The 17,308-nt window shown below is 32.4% G+C and overlaps 2 protein-coding genes across 2 annotated transcripts; both read left to right on the top strand.

The window, feature by feature from the left end:
* On the top strand, window positions 1-10,948 carry LOC111642641 (patched domain-containing protein 3-like). The gene is made up of 6 exons (XM_023389008.1): window positions 1-577; window positions 651-1,671; window positions 1,749-2,066; window positions 4,203-4,769; window positions 4,847-5,164; window positions 9,744-10,948. The coding sequence occupies exons 1-6, from the start codon at window positions 566-568 to the stop codon at window positions 10,946-10,948; spliced, it is 3,441 nt and encodes a 1,146-aa protein (XP_023244776.1). The 5' UTR covers window positions 1-565.
* Window positions 10,949-11,937: 989 nt separating this feature from the next.
* On the top strand, window positions 11,938-13,774 carry LOC111642646. Its single transcript, XM_023389014.1, has 2 exons — window positions 11,938-13,407; window positions 13,503-13,774. Exon 1 carries the CDS (start codon window positions 12,107-12,109, stop codon window positions 13,283-13,285), a length of 1,179 nt encoding a protein of 392 aa, XP_023244782.1. The 5' UTR covers window positions 11,938-12,106; the 3' UTR covers window positions 13,286-13,407; window positions 13,503-13,774.
* Window positions 13,775-17,308: the final 3,534 nt, after the last annotated feature.

The raw sequence follows: 17,308 nt of genomic DNA, 5'->3' as shown, positions 1-17,308 counted from the left end.
ATCAAAGTTTCGGGTATCTTTTACTCACCTCATAGCTGGTTTAACAATTTCTCACCTCATTCTCGACGGGTTAATATAACATAATATAACTTAACATTACATAACATCATATAACCTAACCTAGTTTAACCTATTTTAATCTAACCTTAACTAATGTATATTTGCTGAAAATAGCTTCATAGCCTGTTCAAATATCTGAAAATTATGTGTAAATGTTATATTTGACAACTGGTATAATATTTTTCACCAAATCAGAAATATAAGTTGGGGATTGATGACAAGAAGTTTCTGTTGAAAAAATAACAGAAACTACTTAAAGATTTGCTTGAATTGAAAAGTTTCAACACAGTCAACCAATGAAGCATTCCACAAATAGATGACATCACGTCATATAGAACAAATGCAATTTATAAAAGGGTAAACTAGCTCGGAAATTTTAACAATTTAATGATTTATTTTTAATGGTGAATGGTACTTTTTTCAACCTGATAGGGCTCTCCATCGTGAACCACTTTTTACTCAATAGTGCAAGGACAATTCAGAATTCTTTAAGTTCAACATAACAATGAATAAACAGGTAAAAAATCATTTCATCTAAACTAAACGTTTGAAATGCGTATGCTAAAGTAGATTCTATTTAAATTTTTTAGATAAGAAGACTCGAAACTTCAAAGAAAACGAAATGTTTGTGTCTGACAAACAGCGTATCCAATATAATTGGTCGACTTGGTGTAATAATTAGTCGATATCCCCTCTATTTTGTCATTATTCCTGTCATTCTTTCCAGTTTATTATCACTCGGACTTATTAAGGTTCGAACCAATGAAGACATCGATTTTCTCTTAACTGCAGACAGTGGTAAATATTTTGATGCCAAACAGTTTATACATAACACATTCCATACCGATTCGGGTAGATTCGATTTTTTACGACTTACCAAACGCCCACGTTTTCCAATGATCTATATAGTAAATGACAGAGAAGACGACATTTTACGCAAAAAATTTTTGGACGAAATACAAATTGTTGATAAGATTGTAAAAAATACCACAACTTTTGTAGATGGAAAGATTTTTGGTTACTCGGAAGTGTGCCAAATTGTAGATGGCAAGTGTTCAGAAAATACTCTCATTGATCTGCTGAACGACTCCGAAAACGCTATTCATGAAATATTAAAAATGAAGTATCCCGTTAATATGGATCCTCTAACATACGCGTACAAAATCTTCTGTATAAATTTAGGAGGAGTGACGACAGACGACAAAGGATACATAATTGAAGCAAAGGCCGTTCGTTTACTGTATCCGACTGAAGAATCCAATGCAAGTAAAAACAAGTGGAATGAAGAATGGACAAAGGCAGTTTACAACAAGTTAAGAGATTATACTTTCGAGCATATTAAAACATTTCCCGATCCATTCGCGTCTACCGATTATCAAGTACAACGCATTTCACAGGAATTAGTGTCTTTGATAAGCGTGGCTGTGGTCGTTGTGGCCATTTTCTCCAAGGTGACGAACATGACTAACAATTGGGTAAAATCCAAACCCTGGTTAGGCGTAGCTACTGTCGTATCTGCCGGTCTGGCTGTGACCACCGCTTTTGGATTATTATCCGCCTGTGGAGTAGAAAATCTTCGGTGGAACGTCACCCTTCCTTTCATGATTTTTGGTAAGCTAAACTATATTATACTTGCAAATACTAATACATTTCTCTTTATATGTTTTTATTGTTTTGATATATTAAAGCTACGGAAGTGGACGACTCGTTTGTCGTATTGGCTTGTTGGAAGGTAACAGATTGCAACGACAGAGTAGAAAAACGAATGGAACAGACATATCGCAACGCAGCAGTGTCCATCACCATAACGTCTCTAACGAATTTCTTCTCGTATTGCATTGCCATGACGTCACCATTCCCGGGTGTAAGAATATTCTGTTTATATGCCGCCACGTGCATTTTCTTCAGTTATGTCTTTCAGTTATTATTTTTCGGCGGATGTTTGGCATTAAGTGGATACAGGGAAGAGAAGAATCTTCATCCTTTCACATTTAAACCAGCTTTTGGTAAATATTTTAAGATTATTATCTTGTAGTGGTGTTTTTCCGTAGGTTTTCTAGTAATAGCTTAAATTCTTTACACTTTTTTCTGTATTGAGACATGTCACTTGGTTCATTATAGTTGACATCGCTTAAACAAATTATAATAAATGGGGACTTTGTTGTAGATTCGAATTTATAAAAATAGTTAACATTATGTCTTGATGTTCTCGTTCTTAAGTGTTTTAATTATAATTTATGTTATAAACTTTTATATGTGATAACTTAAACATTGAAAATTATTTAATTATTGAGGTTCGATTATTAGGGCTATGTTGCCATTAAATTTTGTTGATTGAAGGTCCAGGGGGTGAGAAGATAGAGGAACTTGCTTATCATGTGTCGAGTAGGACGTGCTTAAAGTCGAATTTCCTCGTTATCAGAAATTACAATTATTTTATAATCCTTGCCTTTCCCCTGAAGATTACGCTTATTGACACTTTATGATAATTTAAAATATAAAAAAACTTTTTTAAACAATAAATCATAACAGATCGTGATACTCCGATTATCAAAGGTTGCCGTACATTTTAAGCAACTCCTTGCTTCAATTTTTCACAATTTTCATCATAAATCTCGCGTTTTTAAGATGTAATTAAAGATACCAAAAGCACAGCAAAGTGTGAAAGCAGAACACGTTTACTCCCATATAGTTTTTATATATATTACCTATCGGTATACAGTATATTGTATATAAAAAGAGACGTATTTAAGCGTTATGTATTTAATGTTATTGTTACGTTTTTATATGTTCGTTTGTGCCAAGAATAAAGGCAACAGGACGAATCGTTTTTGCATTCAAATAAACATTTCAAGAAGTTTCTAAACTAATCCCATCTGAATTCTATGTGCTGTGAAACGGTATTGCGTTTGTTGCTTTAAACAAATATCTTAACAGTGTTTACGTCGTGTAAACATTTTCCGTATGAAACACGTAAATTTACTTGAAGCGCTAATTGTTATCTTTTTTCATTGCACCTCATATGACGAAAATTTGAACCGGAAGCAACAAATAAACTAAAACATGTTTGTAGTCAATACTGTGAATGTTTAAGCAGGAGAATGACGTTCTACACAGAGTAAACATACCAAAAATTTTACGCAAATGCTATAGAAGTTGATATAAAATTATTATTATTAAGTGTTTGCAATATAAGGTTACGTCAATAATATGTGCAATTAGAATAGGAATGAGATCAAATTCAATTTGATCATTACCGTTTGTTTTCAACATTCGGTAGTTTATCAGTTTTTGAATCGTCAATTGTCGAACAGGCTTTTGTTCCAGTGTAGAACAGTCGTACAATTTTTCTGCTTAATGTTTTATATAACATTTGCGTTAAATTTTACTCATTATTTTAAATTCATTAATTTAATTTCAATACTATAATTTATTTTTTAAAAGTTACATAGTGCACAGAATATGTGAGATACCGTGGGCCAAGATGCCATCTGACTACTTACTCCGCAACGACCGCCCACGTTGTCATTTCGGATGGCTTTTTATCGAGTGGCGAGGGAGGTAAGCAAGTCTACAGGCGTCCTTTGATACACAGGAGACATGTTAAACAAAATAGCAAAGCATTTACTGATTAACTAAATCTAGATTACAGATGGCTATATAAGTGCTAAGGTTATGCTATGGCTTAAAATGGCTAAAATGCGGTTATGCTAGGCTATTATATGTTAGGCTAGATGGCAGCCTACCACTCTGGGGGACCCCTTGTTCGAATCCGAACGGGTCGAAAAATCCCCAGGAATTTTTCCAGAGTGTCGTCCCTCACCACCTGGCAGCCTCATTGTGGGTCTGGCTGGACCCATAATGGGTTTGCAAAAAGAGGTCCTCTTAGTGCCCACGGGGCAGAAAAAGTTAAAAAAAAAAAAAAAAGTTTAACGTTGACGCTGACGAAGCATTTTTGACAGCTAAGTGTCTACTCTCCCACTGACTTGTTCTTACAATCAGTGACCTTTCATCTGATTCTCCATTTTTTTCTATCAGGTATATTTATTTGGAATAACTTACTAACATCAATTTGAAAATTTGGGGAATCACAAATATGTAAGAATGTATACTCNGTTACTCGGAAGTGTGCCAAATTGTAGATGGCAAGTGTTCAGAAAATACTCTCATTGATCTGCTGAACGACTCCGAAAACGCTATTCATGAAATATTAAAAATGAAGTATCCCGTTAATATGGATCCTCTAACATACGCGTACAAAATCTTCTGTATAAATTTAGGAGGAGTGACGACAGACGACAAAGGATACATAATTGAAGCAAAGGCCGTTCGTTTACTGTATCCGACTGAAGAATCCAATGCAAGTAAAAACAAGTGGAATGAAGAATGGACAAAGGCAGTTTACAACAAGTTAAGAGATTATACTTTCGAGCATATTAAAACATTTCCCGATCCATTCGCGTCTACCGATTATCAAGTACAACGCATTTCACAGGAATTAGTGTCTTTGATAAGCGTGGCTGTGGTCGTTGTGGCCATTTTCTCCAAGGTGACGAACATGACTAACAATTGGGTAAAATCCAAACCCTGGTTAGGCGTAGCTACTGTCGTATCTGCCGGTCTGGCTGTGACCACCGCTTTTGGATTATTATCCGCCTGTGGAGTAGAAAATCTTCGGTGGAACGTCACCCTTCCTTTCATGATTTTTGGTAAGCTAAACTATATTATACTTGCAAATACTAATACATTTCTCTTTATATCTTTTTATTGTTTTGATATATTAAAGCTACGGAAGTGGACGACTCGTTTGTCGTATTGGCTTGTTGGAAGGTAACAGATTGCAACGACAGAGTAGAAAAACGAATGGAACAGACATATCGCAACGCAGCAGTGTCCATCACCATAACGTCTCTAACGAATTTCTTCTCGTATTGCATTGCCATGACGTCACCATTCCCGGGTGTAAGAATATTCTGTTTATATGCCGCCACGTGCATTTTCTTCAGTTATGTCTTTCAGTTATTATTTTTCGGCGGATGTTTGGCATTAAGTGGATACAGGGAAGAGAAGAATCTTCATCCTTTTACATTTAAACCAGCTTTTGGTAAATATTTTAAGATTATTATCTTGTAGTGGTGTTTTTCCGTAGGTTTTCTAGTAATAGCTTAAATTCTTTACACTTTTTTCTGTATTGAGACATGTCACTTGGTTCATTATAGTTGACATCGCTTAAACAAATTATAATAAATGGGGACTTTGTTGTAGATTCGAATTTATAAAAATAGTTAACATTATGTCTTGATGTTCTCGTTCTTAAGTGTTTTAATTATAATTTATGTTATAAACTTTTATATGTGATAACTTAAACATTGAAAATTATTTAATTATTGAGGTTCGATTATTAGGGCTATGTTGCCATTAAATTTTGTTGATTGAAGGTCCAGGGGGTGAGAAGATAGAGGAACTTGCTTATCATGTGTCGAGTAGGACGTGCTTAAAGTCGAATTTCCTCGTTATCAGAAATTACAATTATTTTATAATCCTTGCCTTTCCCCTGAAGATTACGCTTATTGACACTTTATGATAATTTAAAATATAAAAAAACTTTTTTAAACAATAAATCATAACAGATCGTGATACTCCGATTATCAAAGGTTGCCGTACATTTTAAGCAACTCCTTGCTTCAATTTTTCACAATTTTCATCATAAATCTCGCGTTTTTAAGATGTAATTAAAGATACCAAAAGCACAGCAAAGTGTGAAAGCAGAACACGTTTACTCCCATATAGTTTTTATATATATTACCTATCAGTATACAGTATATTGTATATAAAAAGAGACGTATTTAAGCGTTATGTATTTAATGTTATTGTTACGTTTTTATATGTTCGTTTGTGCCAAGAATAAAGGCAACAGGACGAATCGTTTTTGCATTCAAATAAACATCTCAAGAAGTTTCTAAACTAATCCCAACTGAATTCTATGTGCTGTGAAACGGTATTGCGTTTGTTGCTTTAAACAAATATCTTAACAGTGTTTACGTCGTGTAAACATTTTCCGTATGAAACACGTAAATTTACTTGAAGCGCTAATTGTTATCTTTTTTCATTGCACCTCATATGACGAAAATTTGAACCGGAAGCAACAAATAAACTAAAACATGTTTGTAGTCAATACTGTGAATGTTTAAGCAGGAGAATGACGTTCTACACCGAGTAAACCTACCAAAAATTTTACGCAAATATTATAGAAGTTGATATAAAATTATTATTAAGTGTTTGCAATATAAGGTTACGTCAATAATATGTGTAATTAGAATAGGAATGAGATCAAATTCAATTTGATCATTACCGTTTGTTTTCAACATTCGGTAGTTTATCAGTTTTTGAATCGTCAATTGTCGAACAGGCTTTTGTTCCAGTGTAGAACAGTCGTACAATTTTTCTGCTTAATGTTTTATATAACATTTGCGTTAAATTTTACTCATTATTTTAAATTCATTAATTTAATTTCAATACTATAATTTATTTTTTAAAAGTTACATAGTGCACAGAATATGTGAGATACCGTGGGCCAAGGGTTAATGCCGTCTGACTACTTACTCCGCAACGACCGCCCACGTTGTCGTTTCGGAAGGGTTTTTATCGAGTGGCGAGGGAGTAAGCAAGTCTACAGGCGCCCTTTGATAGACAGGAAACAAGTTAAACAAAATAGCAAAGCATTTACTGATTAACTAAATCTAGATTACAGGAGGCTATATAAGTGCTAAGGTTATGCTATGACTTAAAATGGCTAAAATGCGGTTATGCTAGGCTATTATAGGTTAGGCTAGATGGCAGCCTACCACTCTGGGGACCCCTTGTTCGAATCCGAACGGGTCGAAAAATCCCCAGGAATTTTTCGATTGTCGTCCCTCACCACCTGGCAGTGCCATTGTGGGTCTGGCTGAACCCATAATGGATCCATAATGCGTTTGCAAAAAGAGGTCCTCTTAGTGCCCACGGGGCAGAAAAAGTTAAAAAAAAAGTTTAAAGTTGACGCTGACGAAGCATTTTTGACAGCTAAGTGTCTACTCTCCCACTGACTTGTTCTTACAACCAGTGACCTTTCATCTGATTCTCCATCTTTTTCTATCAGGTATATTTATTTGGAATAACTTACTAACATCAATTTGAAAATTTGGGGATCACAAATATGTAAGAATGTATACTCGTAAGTCTTGATTTTACACACTTGAATATAACGAATCTTCCCAATAAATGTCATATTTAACGCCTTAACGTTTATGGTTATTGTTTTTAACAGTGTATGAATTCTACTGCTTGTTTTCCTCAAAAATAATGTGGGCTACTTTTATTCCACATTTCAAATAATGTTTTATCTGTAGTTTCATCTTAAATTTCATCTATACTAAAATCGTTTGTTAATCTGCTGTAATATAAATTGCTTTCACCCATTTATTCGTTTTATTAAAAAAATTACTGTAATGTTAATTAAGGATGCACCGATTAATCGGTAAGTAATCGGTAATCGGCCGTATCAGCCACTTAGCCGATTAATCGGTATCGGCCATTCCCCCTGATTAATCGGTTTCGATAATCGGCCAATTTTACATTTTGGTATTTTTGTAAGAATGTTACGTACAATGCTAGTAATAAAAACTAATACATTTCTGTTATACATTTATTATTTATTACATGACAATCTGAATATTAAAAAAATTTACTAATCAAATTATTCCTTTTATCGATACATATTATAAGTATAATATGACGTATAATATAAAGTTTAAACTTTACATAAGAAAAAGTATTGAATAGGTTAAGAAGAAAACTTAAATTTTTATTTGTTTTATATGTTTAAATTGTAATGCATTGTAATGCATTACAATTTAAATGCATTGTATTGCATTACATACAATGCATTAATACAATGCATTGCAAAGCCCTTAAGTTACAATTTAAGGGTTTTACAATGCAAAAACATGAGAATTTCATCATTATCAGGGCATAACCTATTTTTTGCTGGTTCATAAATGTTACCTTTAATGCTGAAAATTTTTTCACTTTCAATGGAAAATGCTGAGGCGCTTAAACATTTCATAGCTATTTTGCTCAAATTAAAGATAAATGTAAATATGTTTCTAATTATTGATCGAAACGTTTGTTCGTCTCTTTCGTTTTTTTTTTTTTTTCTTTCTTTTTAAAAACATGCTATTCTTCATTTTTTCTTTTACCAGAAGCTAATTCATCAAATAAATCAGAAAAACGTAGAAATTCACCTCCATCTTGATCACCTCCAGAAGTAGAAGCTTCAGAATTTAATTCTTATTGAGATTTCCTCTAGCATATCCTCTTTTTGAAATTTTATTTTGAATCTAATAAAAAAGACAAGCATAAAGACTTGTTTTTTATACATGCTGAAAATCTTTTTTTATTGGATTTTGTAGTTCTTCTTTTGTGGTATTAATGCCACTAAAGGAACTACTGATCTTTGCTGTTGATAAAAATAATTTCAGAGTCTCTATTGTGGGAATTATTGAAGATGAAGTGGCTTCTCGTTTGCTGGCTTTCCACAGTAATTTCTTTGAATGGTTTTACAAGTAAAACAATTTTTTCAACGAGAGACCACTGATATGGGCTCAACGTAAAAATTTTATTATCTATAGTATATGTGACAAGGGCCTTTTGCTGTTCCAACATGTAGTAGGTAGAATTCCAGCGAGTAGGAACATCTTGAATTAATTTGTGTTTCTGCAAACCTAACTTTCCTTGCAAATCTTCTAATTTGATTACAGCTACAGCAGAATGTGTGACAATATTTCTATTAACTGTGATTATATTTTTCACATCTGGTTTAGAAAATATGCATTCGTTTAGTGTCAGCTGCAGCGTATGATAATGCTTCTAAGTTGCAATTCCTAATTTCAGCTGCCAGATTTACTGCAGAATCTCTTAGTACAGTACTAATAATATCTTATCACTTGACAACTTATACTGTTCAAGGACAATTTTTAACTGTTTACTGATTCGTGTAGCGGTGTGGAAACCTTCAAAGAAAACAATTTGCAAAACAGCTCTTTCCTGCTGAAAATCATCCTTCAACCAGTGAGCTGTTACACTTAAAATAGGAGAATTGTTTGTAGTTGCTGTCCAAATATCAGCGGTTAAAGAAATATATTTTGTTTCTGTTAAACACAGAAACACTTCAGCTTTTTAAACAATGTCGAAGTTTCCATGCGTTAACAATTAAGTGTTGAGATTTATTTTAGAAACAAAGGAAGAGATTGTTGATTTTGCGAGGATATTCGATCGTCTCTTGTTTGTCTGACCCGAAAGAGATGGAAATACCAGGTGGAGAAAAATGGGTTTTTTCCACATTATAATTAACTGTATAATTAACTCCAGGATCTCACACTATTAATGCAATAAATTATTAACACTAATCGGCCGATTAATCGGTATCGGCCGATAATGCATGGCTGATTAATCGGTAATCTGTAATCGGCCATTTTGCTTATCGGTGCATCCTTAATGTTAATTTGTTCGTAAAATTTTACTAAAATTATTTGTTATTGCTCATTATAGTTCTAATGATATTTTGTACCATAAAAATGATCTATTATGATAAAATATCATACAAATGTACTTAATACTCTATACAAAATATTTTAATTTTACAGAAACTATTGGACAAAGTGACTATTACAAAGAAGAAACTGAAGACTGTTTTATGAAGTTCTTCAGAAATACATTTTCAGCTTTTATTTTTCATCCTGTATCACGAATTCTTATTATCTTTTCATATTTTATGTTATTGTCAATTGGTATATGGGGTGTTATGTCCTTACAGGAGGGGCTGAATGTGTACAAATTCAATTCAGAAAGCTCCGAAATTACACGGGGATTTCATGTTTTCTATAGATATTTTACCGAATACCCTTTCACGGTGCACGTCGTCATTAAGGAAACTTTAGATTATTCTAATCCACGAGTTCAAGAGTCAGTTTATGATTTCATGAAACAATTTCACACTATTGAAAATATTGCCGGATATGAGTACGAATTTTCTTGGTTAAAATATTATAAGGAATTCCAAAATCATCCCATTTCGAAGTATTCTTTAAGGGGTTACGATCTGTCTCGGAAGCAAGATTTCATGGATGCTCTTAGAAACGTCTTCTTGAAATTCACAGGAGCCAAGCATTTTAACAATGACATCATTTATAATCACAATTACACTGATATTGTAGCCAGTCGTTTCTTATTTTTAGCGAAAAATGTTTCGGACAGAGTAACGGAATTCAAAATAGTAAACGATTTATCGAAAATAGCCGAAGAAGCGCCATTTTCCGTTGTAATCCATACATTAATATCGCCCATAGTCGAGCAAGGAATTGTCATCAGACAGATAACGTTTCAACTGTTTTGGATCACTTCCTTGCTAATCTTTGTCATTTTTATTTCTTTAATTCCCAATTTGCATTGCGCTCTTATCGTCGCTATCTGTGTCGTGTCCATCACCGTGCAGACGATCGGTTTCATGTCTTTATGGGTTATCAATCTGGATATCGTGTCTCTGATGTGCCTGATTCTCTGCATCGGGTTTTGTGTCAATTATCCCACTCACATATGCTATTCTTTTATTACTTCATCACAAGCAACGACTGAAGAAAAGTTAAAGGATAGCTTATGTCACGTAGGTTTTCCGTTAATTCAAGGGGCAATTTCTACTGGATTAGTATTGTTAATCGTCGCCTATTATAATATATTTGTATACACCACTTTCGTTAAAATCGTTTTCGTAATTGTATTACAAACAATATTTCACGCATTATTTGTTATTCCTACAATAATCTGGATAACTGCCCCATGTACAAGAGCATGACAAGAAAGCAGAGCATCCATACTTCTTGGGTGCATATAGATGCTACCATTGATGAATGAAGTTGTAAATTTTTAATATACTCATCCATTATTAATGGGCATATATTAACGAAGATCAATAATTTTTGAATTTGCTTTGGCGATTTAATTATAGTATTCCAGATGTTATATATATATATATATTATATATATTAGACATGTGACTAATCCAGGAAAACATCATGTCATCATCTGTTTATTTTTGTTGCTCCTTTAGATAAACTTTTGCGAAAAAGATGAATGGCTGGAAATATCAAACAGGAAGTAGGTGAGATGCGGGTGTACAACGCAGCAATATGTAACTTTTAATGTAATCGATCGAGTAGTTGTTGCTATTTATGAACTGCTATAATTATGACACAAGGTAAATTCGATATTTTGACCCCTACGCGACTAGAGCGCTTCTGAATTACAGAGTGCGGGTTTAACGGATTTCTAATGTTTTAAAATATCGTTTCAGAAAAAGATTTTCATGTAGAAACTTTGTAATATTTGTTTCATATTCTATGGAAAATATAAAAACATTTTTACAAAACGTTTCGTTAAACTTACCTGAAGTACATTCGAGTAATCGTTTAGAATTTTAAACACGCTTCTTATGTTTTACAAAAAAAAAAAAAAAAAAAATGTTTAAGCACATGTAACAATTAAAAATGAGCAGACATTATTTTTTCGTTTATTTAATACTCAATTTTTGTTATTTCCGTAATTACGCTTTTGTTCGAAGTACTTTCCAATTTACCTAAATTCAGTTGTGTATCATGCAGTAAAGTCTTCAATAAAGTTACTCCAGAACATTTTATAACAAATAATATGAATATAATTGATTTGTACTAAGTCAAGCCTGGTTACAGGGGGTTACTATTGATGTAGTTTAAAAATTTACATTTGTTTGTCCATCGTTAATGCATAAGATATTTAAAAATAAAAAAAAAAATATAGACCCATAGTTGATTTTAGATATACAGTACTTTACAATTTAGAGAAATATATCAAAGAACAATTAAAAAGCTTTGAAGGTTCCAAAAACAGTGTAAAAAATGCTGATGACGTAATCAACATAATTCAAAAAATAAAAAAAGAAAAAACAGACACATTGATAAGTTTAGATGTGAAAAATATGTATCCGAACATAAAATGGGAATTAATAAAAAACAGCCTTACACAATTAAAAATTAATCAAGCATTACTAGAACTTATAGAATTTGCATATAAAAGAAATTATTTTGAAGTATATAATAATTTTTACAGACAAACAGATGGCGTTAGCATGGGGTCAAAGATGGGGCCAAAACTTGCAGAATTAGTAATGAAAGATATTGACAATAAAATCATGAACATTCCTGGGGTAAAAACTGCAATGAGATACGTGGATGATTACTTATTAATTTTTAATAATAAAATAACAAATGACAAAATAATTTTAAATACAATAAATAGCATAAACGAGGATATAAAATTTGACATAGAATTAGAAAAACACAATAAAATTCATTTTTTGGACATAACTATAACAAAAGAAAAAGAAAAATATTCATTTGAAACTTATAAAAAACCATCCAATGTAAACAAAACAATCAGTTACTATTCATATATCCCAGAAAGTATAAAAAAGAATACATATATAATGGAATTAAAAAAGATATATACTAGAACTACCAGTAAAAAGAAACGCAAAACTGAATTAAACGAATTAGATGATAAATTTATTCTTAATAGTTATCCAAAAATCCTTTTAAAAAACTGGCATACACAATACTACAATAATAGATTTATAACAAAAAATAAGAAAGATAAAAATTACAAACCCTTCCCTTACATAGCTGATATTTATAATAATAGCTCTAAATGCCTTAAAAAAGACAATATAATTTTGGCCCCATCTTTGACCAATAAAATTTCAAATAAAATCTCAAATAAATTAGGAAAATACAAAACCAATACTGATAAATTGAAAAAAACTGGAACTGTTTACAAAATTAATTGCAACTGTCAAAATCCTAAAGAATACATAGGTGAAACGGGTCGAACTTTGGAATTACGGATAAAAGAACATGAAGCTGCCATACGGTTAAAACATGATAATTCACCTTGGTATAACCACATCAAAAATAGTAACTGCAAAATAGATAGAAATAATATTAAAATCCTACACTGTGAGAAAAATATATATAAACGTAAATTCAAAGAACATATAGAAATAATGAAATACAGTGGTAATAATTTAATAAACATTTCCAATGGCATGCAAATCGACCAGCAATGGTATAACATGATAGGGGGCGCAACAAGTCAATAGTTTATATTTCTAAGATTATACATTGTCGTGTAAATGAAAATTTTATTGTATGTTGAACCTTTTTAAAGTTTATACAACGTATACTACTCTGTTATTGTTGTGACACTTTTAAAGAAAAACATGTATGTATTTTTTTTAGTAAATATTTTTTTAAAGGAAAAAATTTGTTATAAATAAGTGATTTAAAATGTTACTAATAATTATAATTTGTAATTAGTTGTGTAGCATAATGGTACGGATTTCGATGTAAAACACCCTTAAGAGAAAATTATAAATTTGAAAACATTGTAAATTGATAGTACAAGTACTGTAAAAAAGATGAAAGAACATGAGGGAAATCTTAAGGTATTATAAAGTGTCTTTTTATGTCTTGTAAGCATTTTCTACTATAAAGTTGTTTTGTGTAAATTCAATATGAATTTGTTTTGTAGCACTGAAGAGGGGCAGGAAAATTAAACTTGCCCGAAATGCATATGTGAAAAACAATAAAGGAGATTTTTAAACTGTAGAGCTGTGAGAAAGTCTACCGAAATTTTGTTCGGATTGAAGAGACATTTACCTATAGAATCTATTTGTGTAGAATGAGAGAGGCCAGTAGCGTACCCATGATCTGAACTAGAGGCGGACAACTCAGTTTCTTTGAATTCAAGAATAGCAGCGAACAGCGAAATAATTTAAAGATTTCACGACAAATGGCCCTAGGCTCTAGTTTACTAACAATAGCAATTATTCAAACTTATACTGAATTGATAGGTCTGTGCCGTTTGTCTGTGTGCCAATTACTACACTTTAATACTTGTTGTAGGGAGCGGCAACTGCCCCTCTGTACAAGAACAATTAAAGTTTAGTAATTGACCTCTCGCTGGGTACGCCCTTGACAAAGGCATCTATGTTTCAGTCGTAAAATTGTAATTAATGCACAAAATAGCATGCAGGATAGTATCAAATAGTGGAAAGTAATAGAGTAATAGTAAATTTCTACAAAAAATTTTTTGAATACATAATTATTTAAGTACACCTATTATATTATACGACAGGCATGTAACATGCATGACATTACGACAAAATAAATTTTTTAATACGCACACGTGTGTTCTGCTGTTGAACATGTGTGTGTCTTACTCAGTTCCTGAATCTACATATAGGCCGCTAACTGCACATTGACTGGTTTAAACAATTTATGAAGTTTTATTAGTTAACACATTGGATATTTAAGAGTTTAAAACTGCTTTAGACAGAAGGTTACAAACATGTTACCAGATCTGTGTTTTCTTGTCAGATCGAAACAGTAAAATGCTGCTGAGCTCAGTTTCAGTTTACCCAGAAAATAATAAGTACATTAGTTAAATTAATTTTTAAAAAATTGGTTAGACAAATAGTTTTATCATTGTTTATTACATGTTATGCAAATAGCAAAATTATTATACTTGTAAAATTTTTTGACAAATTCATTCGAAATATTCTGTTTTATTAATTTAACTCTTCGGGTAATTATCGACATTTATTTACAATTTTCGGATTTCAATATTATTCGAAAGAAGTTGTAGTGATTCGATACACTTTGGGATATTTTTTATTTTTACAATAGGAATTCTTCTTCGAATTTATTTAATTTTTCCATTATCAAGAACGATACAGGAAAGAAATGATTATTACAATCTTTCAGAAGATAGAACCACAAACATTGAAAATTAATGTGAAATCTATACGCGCAGTTAAAGTAAATGAGATGTGTGTACGTATAGGAGACGGGACAGATGGGGATACCTTTCCAAAGCTATACAATATATCTTAGAATTAATAGGAAAAATGAGATGTACTGTATCGGAGGGTAAAAAACCGCGCATTATTAACCTCAATTCCCCAAACTTCATTAAACAGGAAGACATTTCAGAGGACCCTATACAACCAAAACAATATATGGGGATCCATTGATAGAAAATAATTAATGGACGATTGTAAAGTCTCCACAATAATTCAGAAAGGGGAATAAAAAAACTGCAACAACGCAATACTAACAGTTTCAGCCAACATAGGAAACATAGCAGAAAGAAGAAAACACCTTTCCTTAAAGTGGTAAAACGTTAAGGTGGATGACTTCATTCTGCTCACTAGATGTTTCAAGTGTTGCGGTGTGAACATTATGCTCATGAAGGCACTAAACACGTAAAGTGCAGCAACTGTTCTATACAACATAGCTACAGACGCTGCGAAAGACAACACAAATCGCCTATATGCACTAACTGTCACGAATATAACAAGCAGCAACCCACAATCAAGCAGGTACCATCTGGACACAACGCTTTCAATCAAACATATAGTATTACTCAGCGGATGAAAAGCCAAACAATCGAACAAACAAATTATGTCAGTCTAAACATCATCATATTTCCAACCAGTCTGTTAACTCAAACCTGCCGGATAAACCTATTTAATCGTGCACTCGTTCCATAAATATCTTACAACTGAATGTTCAGATGAGCAATTCAGTTGTAATTCAGCAAAGCTGCATCATCAATTCTACAGAAACTTACTAATTGGCAAAACTGACATTATTTTAATTCAAGTACCATATGTCATCAATCATAGTATTGTCCGATTCCGAAAATTGAGAGTTTTTTAATCCTTCTAACTTTATTTTCACCAATAAAAACAGGAATTCTCATCTGCCGCGATAAAATAACCGTTCAGTTTTTCCCACAGTACAGTTCGAACTCAGTTACCATAATTAAAATTTTCAATAATCCCACAACATCTTCCTATCTTCCACATACTGTCCACCAGATGGGAATCTACAGAACATTATCAGAAAATTGGAAAGGATCAAAAGTAACATAAGAAAAACTCAATGGATATTAGGCAGTGATTTCAACACCAAAAATCATATCTGGCATAATCCTCGTGACTGTGCAAGAGAATATGAAATGGCCGAATTTCTAGCAAAAAATAACTTGTTCTCCTGCAACACTTGCCCATTACCCACATTCTTTACAGATCGCGGTGTTAGCCAGGTCGATCTGTGCATAGCCAACAATTATGCGCAACACCTGATTTTTTACTGCCTTCGTAAAAAACGTACAAAAACTAACATAAATTCTTTTTTATTTTTAAATCTTAAAACAATCCTCTTAGTCGAATGGCTGCCTACAAGTGGCTAATGAATGGAATCATTGGAAGAGTTACACGATATTTTGATGTTTAGCATCCACCAGATGAACTGCCCGAGATTTGTTCTCTATAAAGTGCTTGCGCAAATGCGTATAAATTGGCTGCTTTACGACTCAAACGTTTTCGTTGCGGAATCTGTTCCGTATTCGACAATACAGGCGCTTCCATCGTAAATACGCACATACGAATTTATGTTCGAATATACAATTCAAATCTTCTCATTGTTTTCTCGCATACAGTATTAAAAATTTATAATAAGATGCATAATGCGGTTATAATAAAACATGAATTTTAATTAATTCAAAGTACGTTAAAATATGAAAATAATCGCACAACATGTATTTATATTTTAGAAAATACAAAGGAAGCGGAGCTTTCACATTTTCCCTGGACGGCAGGCCATTGTTGTACTATCACGCAAACTGAAATACTAGCCATTAACCAAGCAATTAATTAAATACATCAAAAATTACAACATCAACAGTCAACATATCTGTATATTATCCGATAGTCAAACTGCCTTAAAAAGAATTCATAATCAAAACTGTTTCCAGTCAAAAATTATTAATCAAGATATAAATGATAACAATAATAATCATTACGTACTAACCTGGAAAAAAGGACATAACAGACTAAAAGGAAACGAGGAAGCCGATAACCTTGCAAAGTAAGCTGCATTCTGAAATTCCAGTTAGCTTTAATGGAGTAGCTGACACCACTCTGCAAAATCTTTTACACAAAACGGTTATTGCTTTTTGGCAGTAAGAATGGGAATAAGAATAAACAGGGAGTCTAACTTTTTCCTTTATACCAAACATCCTGGAAAGACTTAAATGGAAACACCTGAAAATCAAC

This window comes from Centruroides sculpturatus, unplaced genomic scaffold (genome assembly GCF_000671375.1).
Source record: "Centruroides sculpturatus isolate CEXI.00-Female unplaced genomic scaffold, Cexi_2.0 scaffold771, whole genome shotgun sequence".
Taxonomy (NCBI): domain Eukaryota; kingdom Metazoa; phylum Arthropoda; class Arachnida; order Scorpiones; family Buthidae; genus Centruroides; species Centruroides sculpturatus.
The sequence above is the reverse complement of the archived record's forward strand: the minus strand, read 5'-3'. Positions and strand labels throughout refer to the sequence as shown.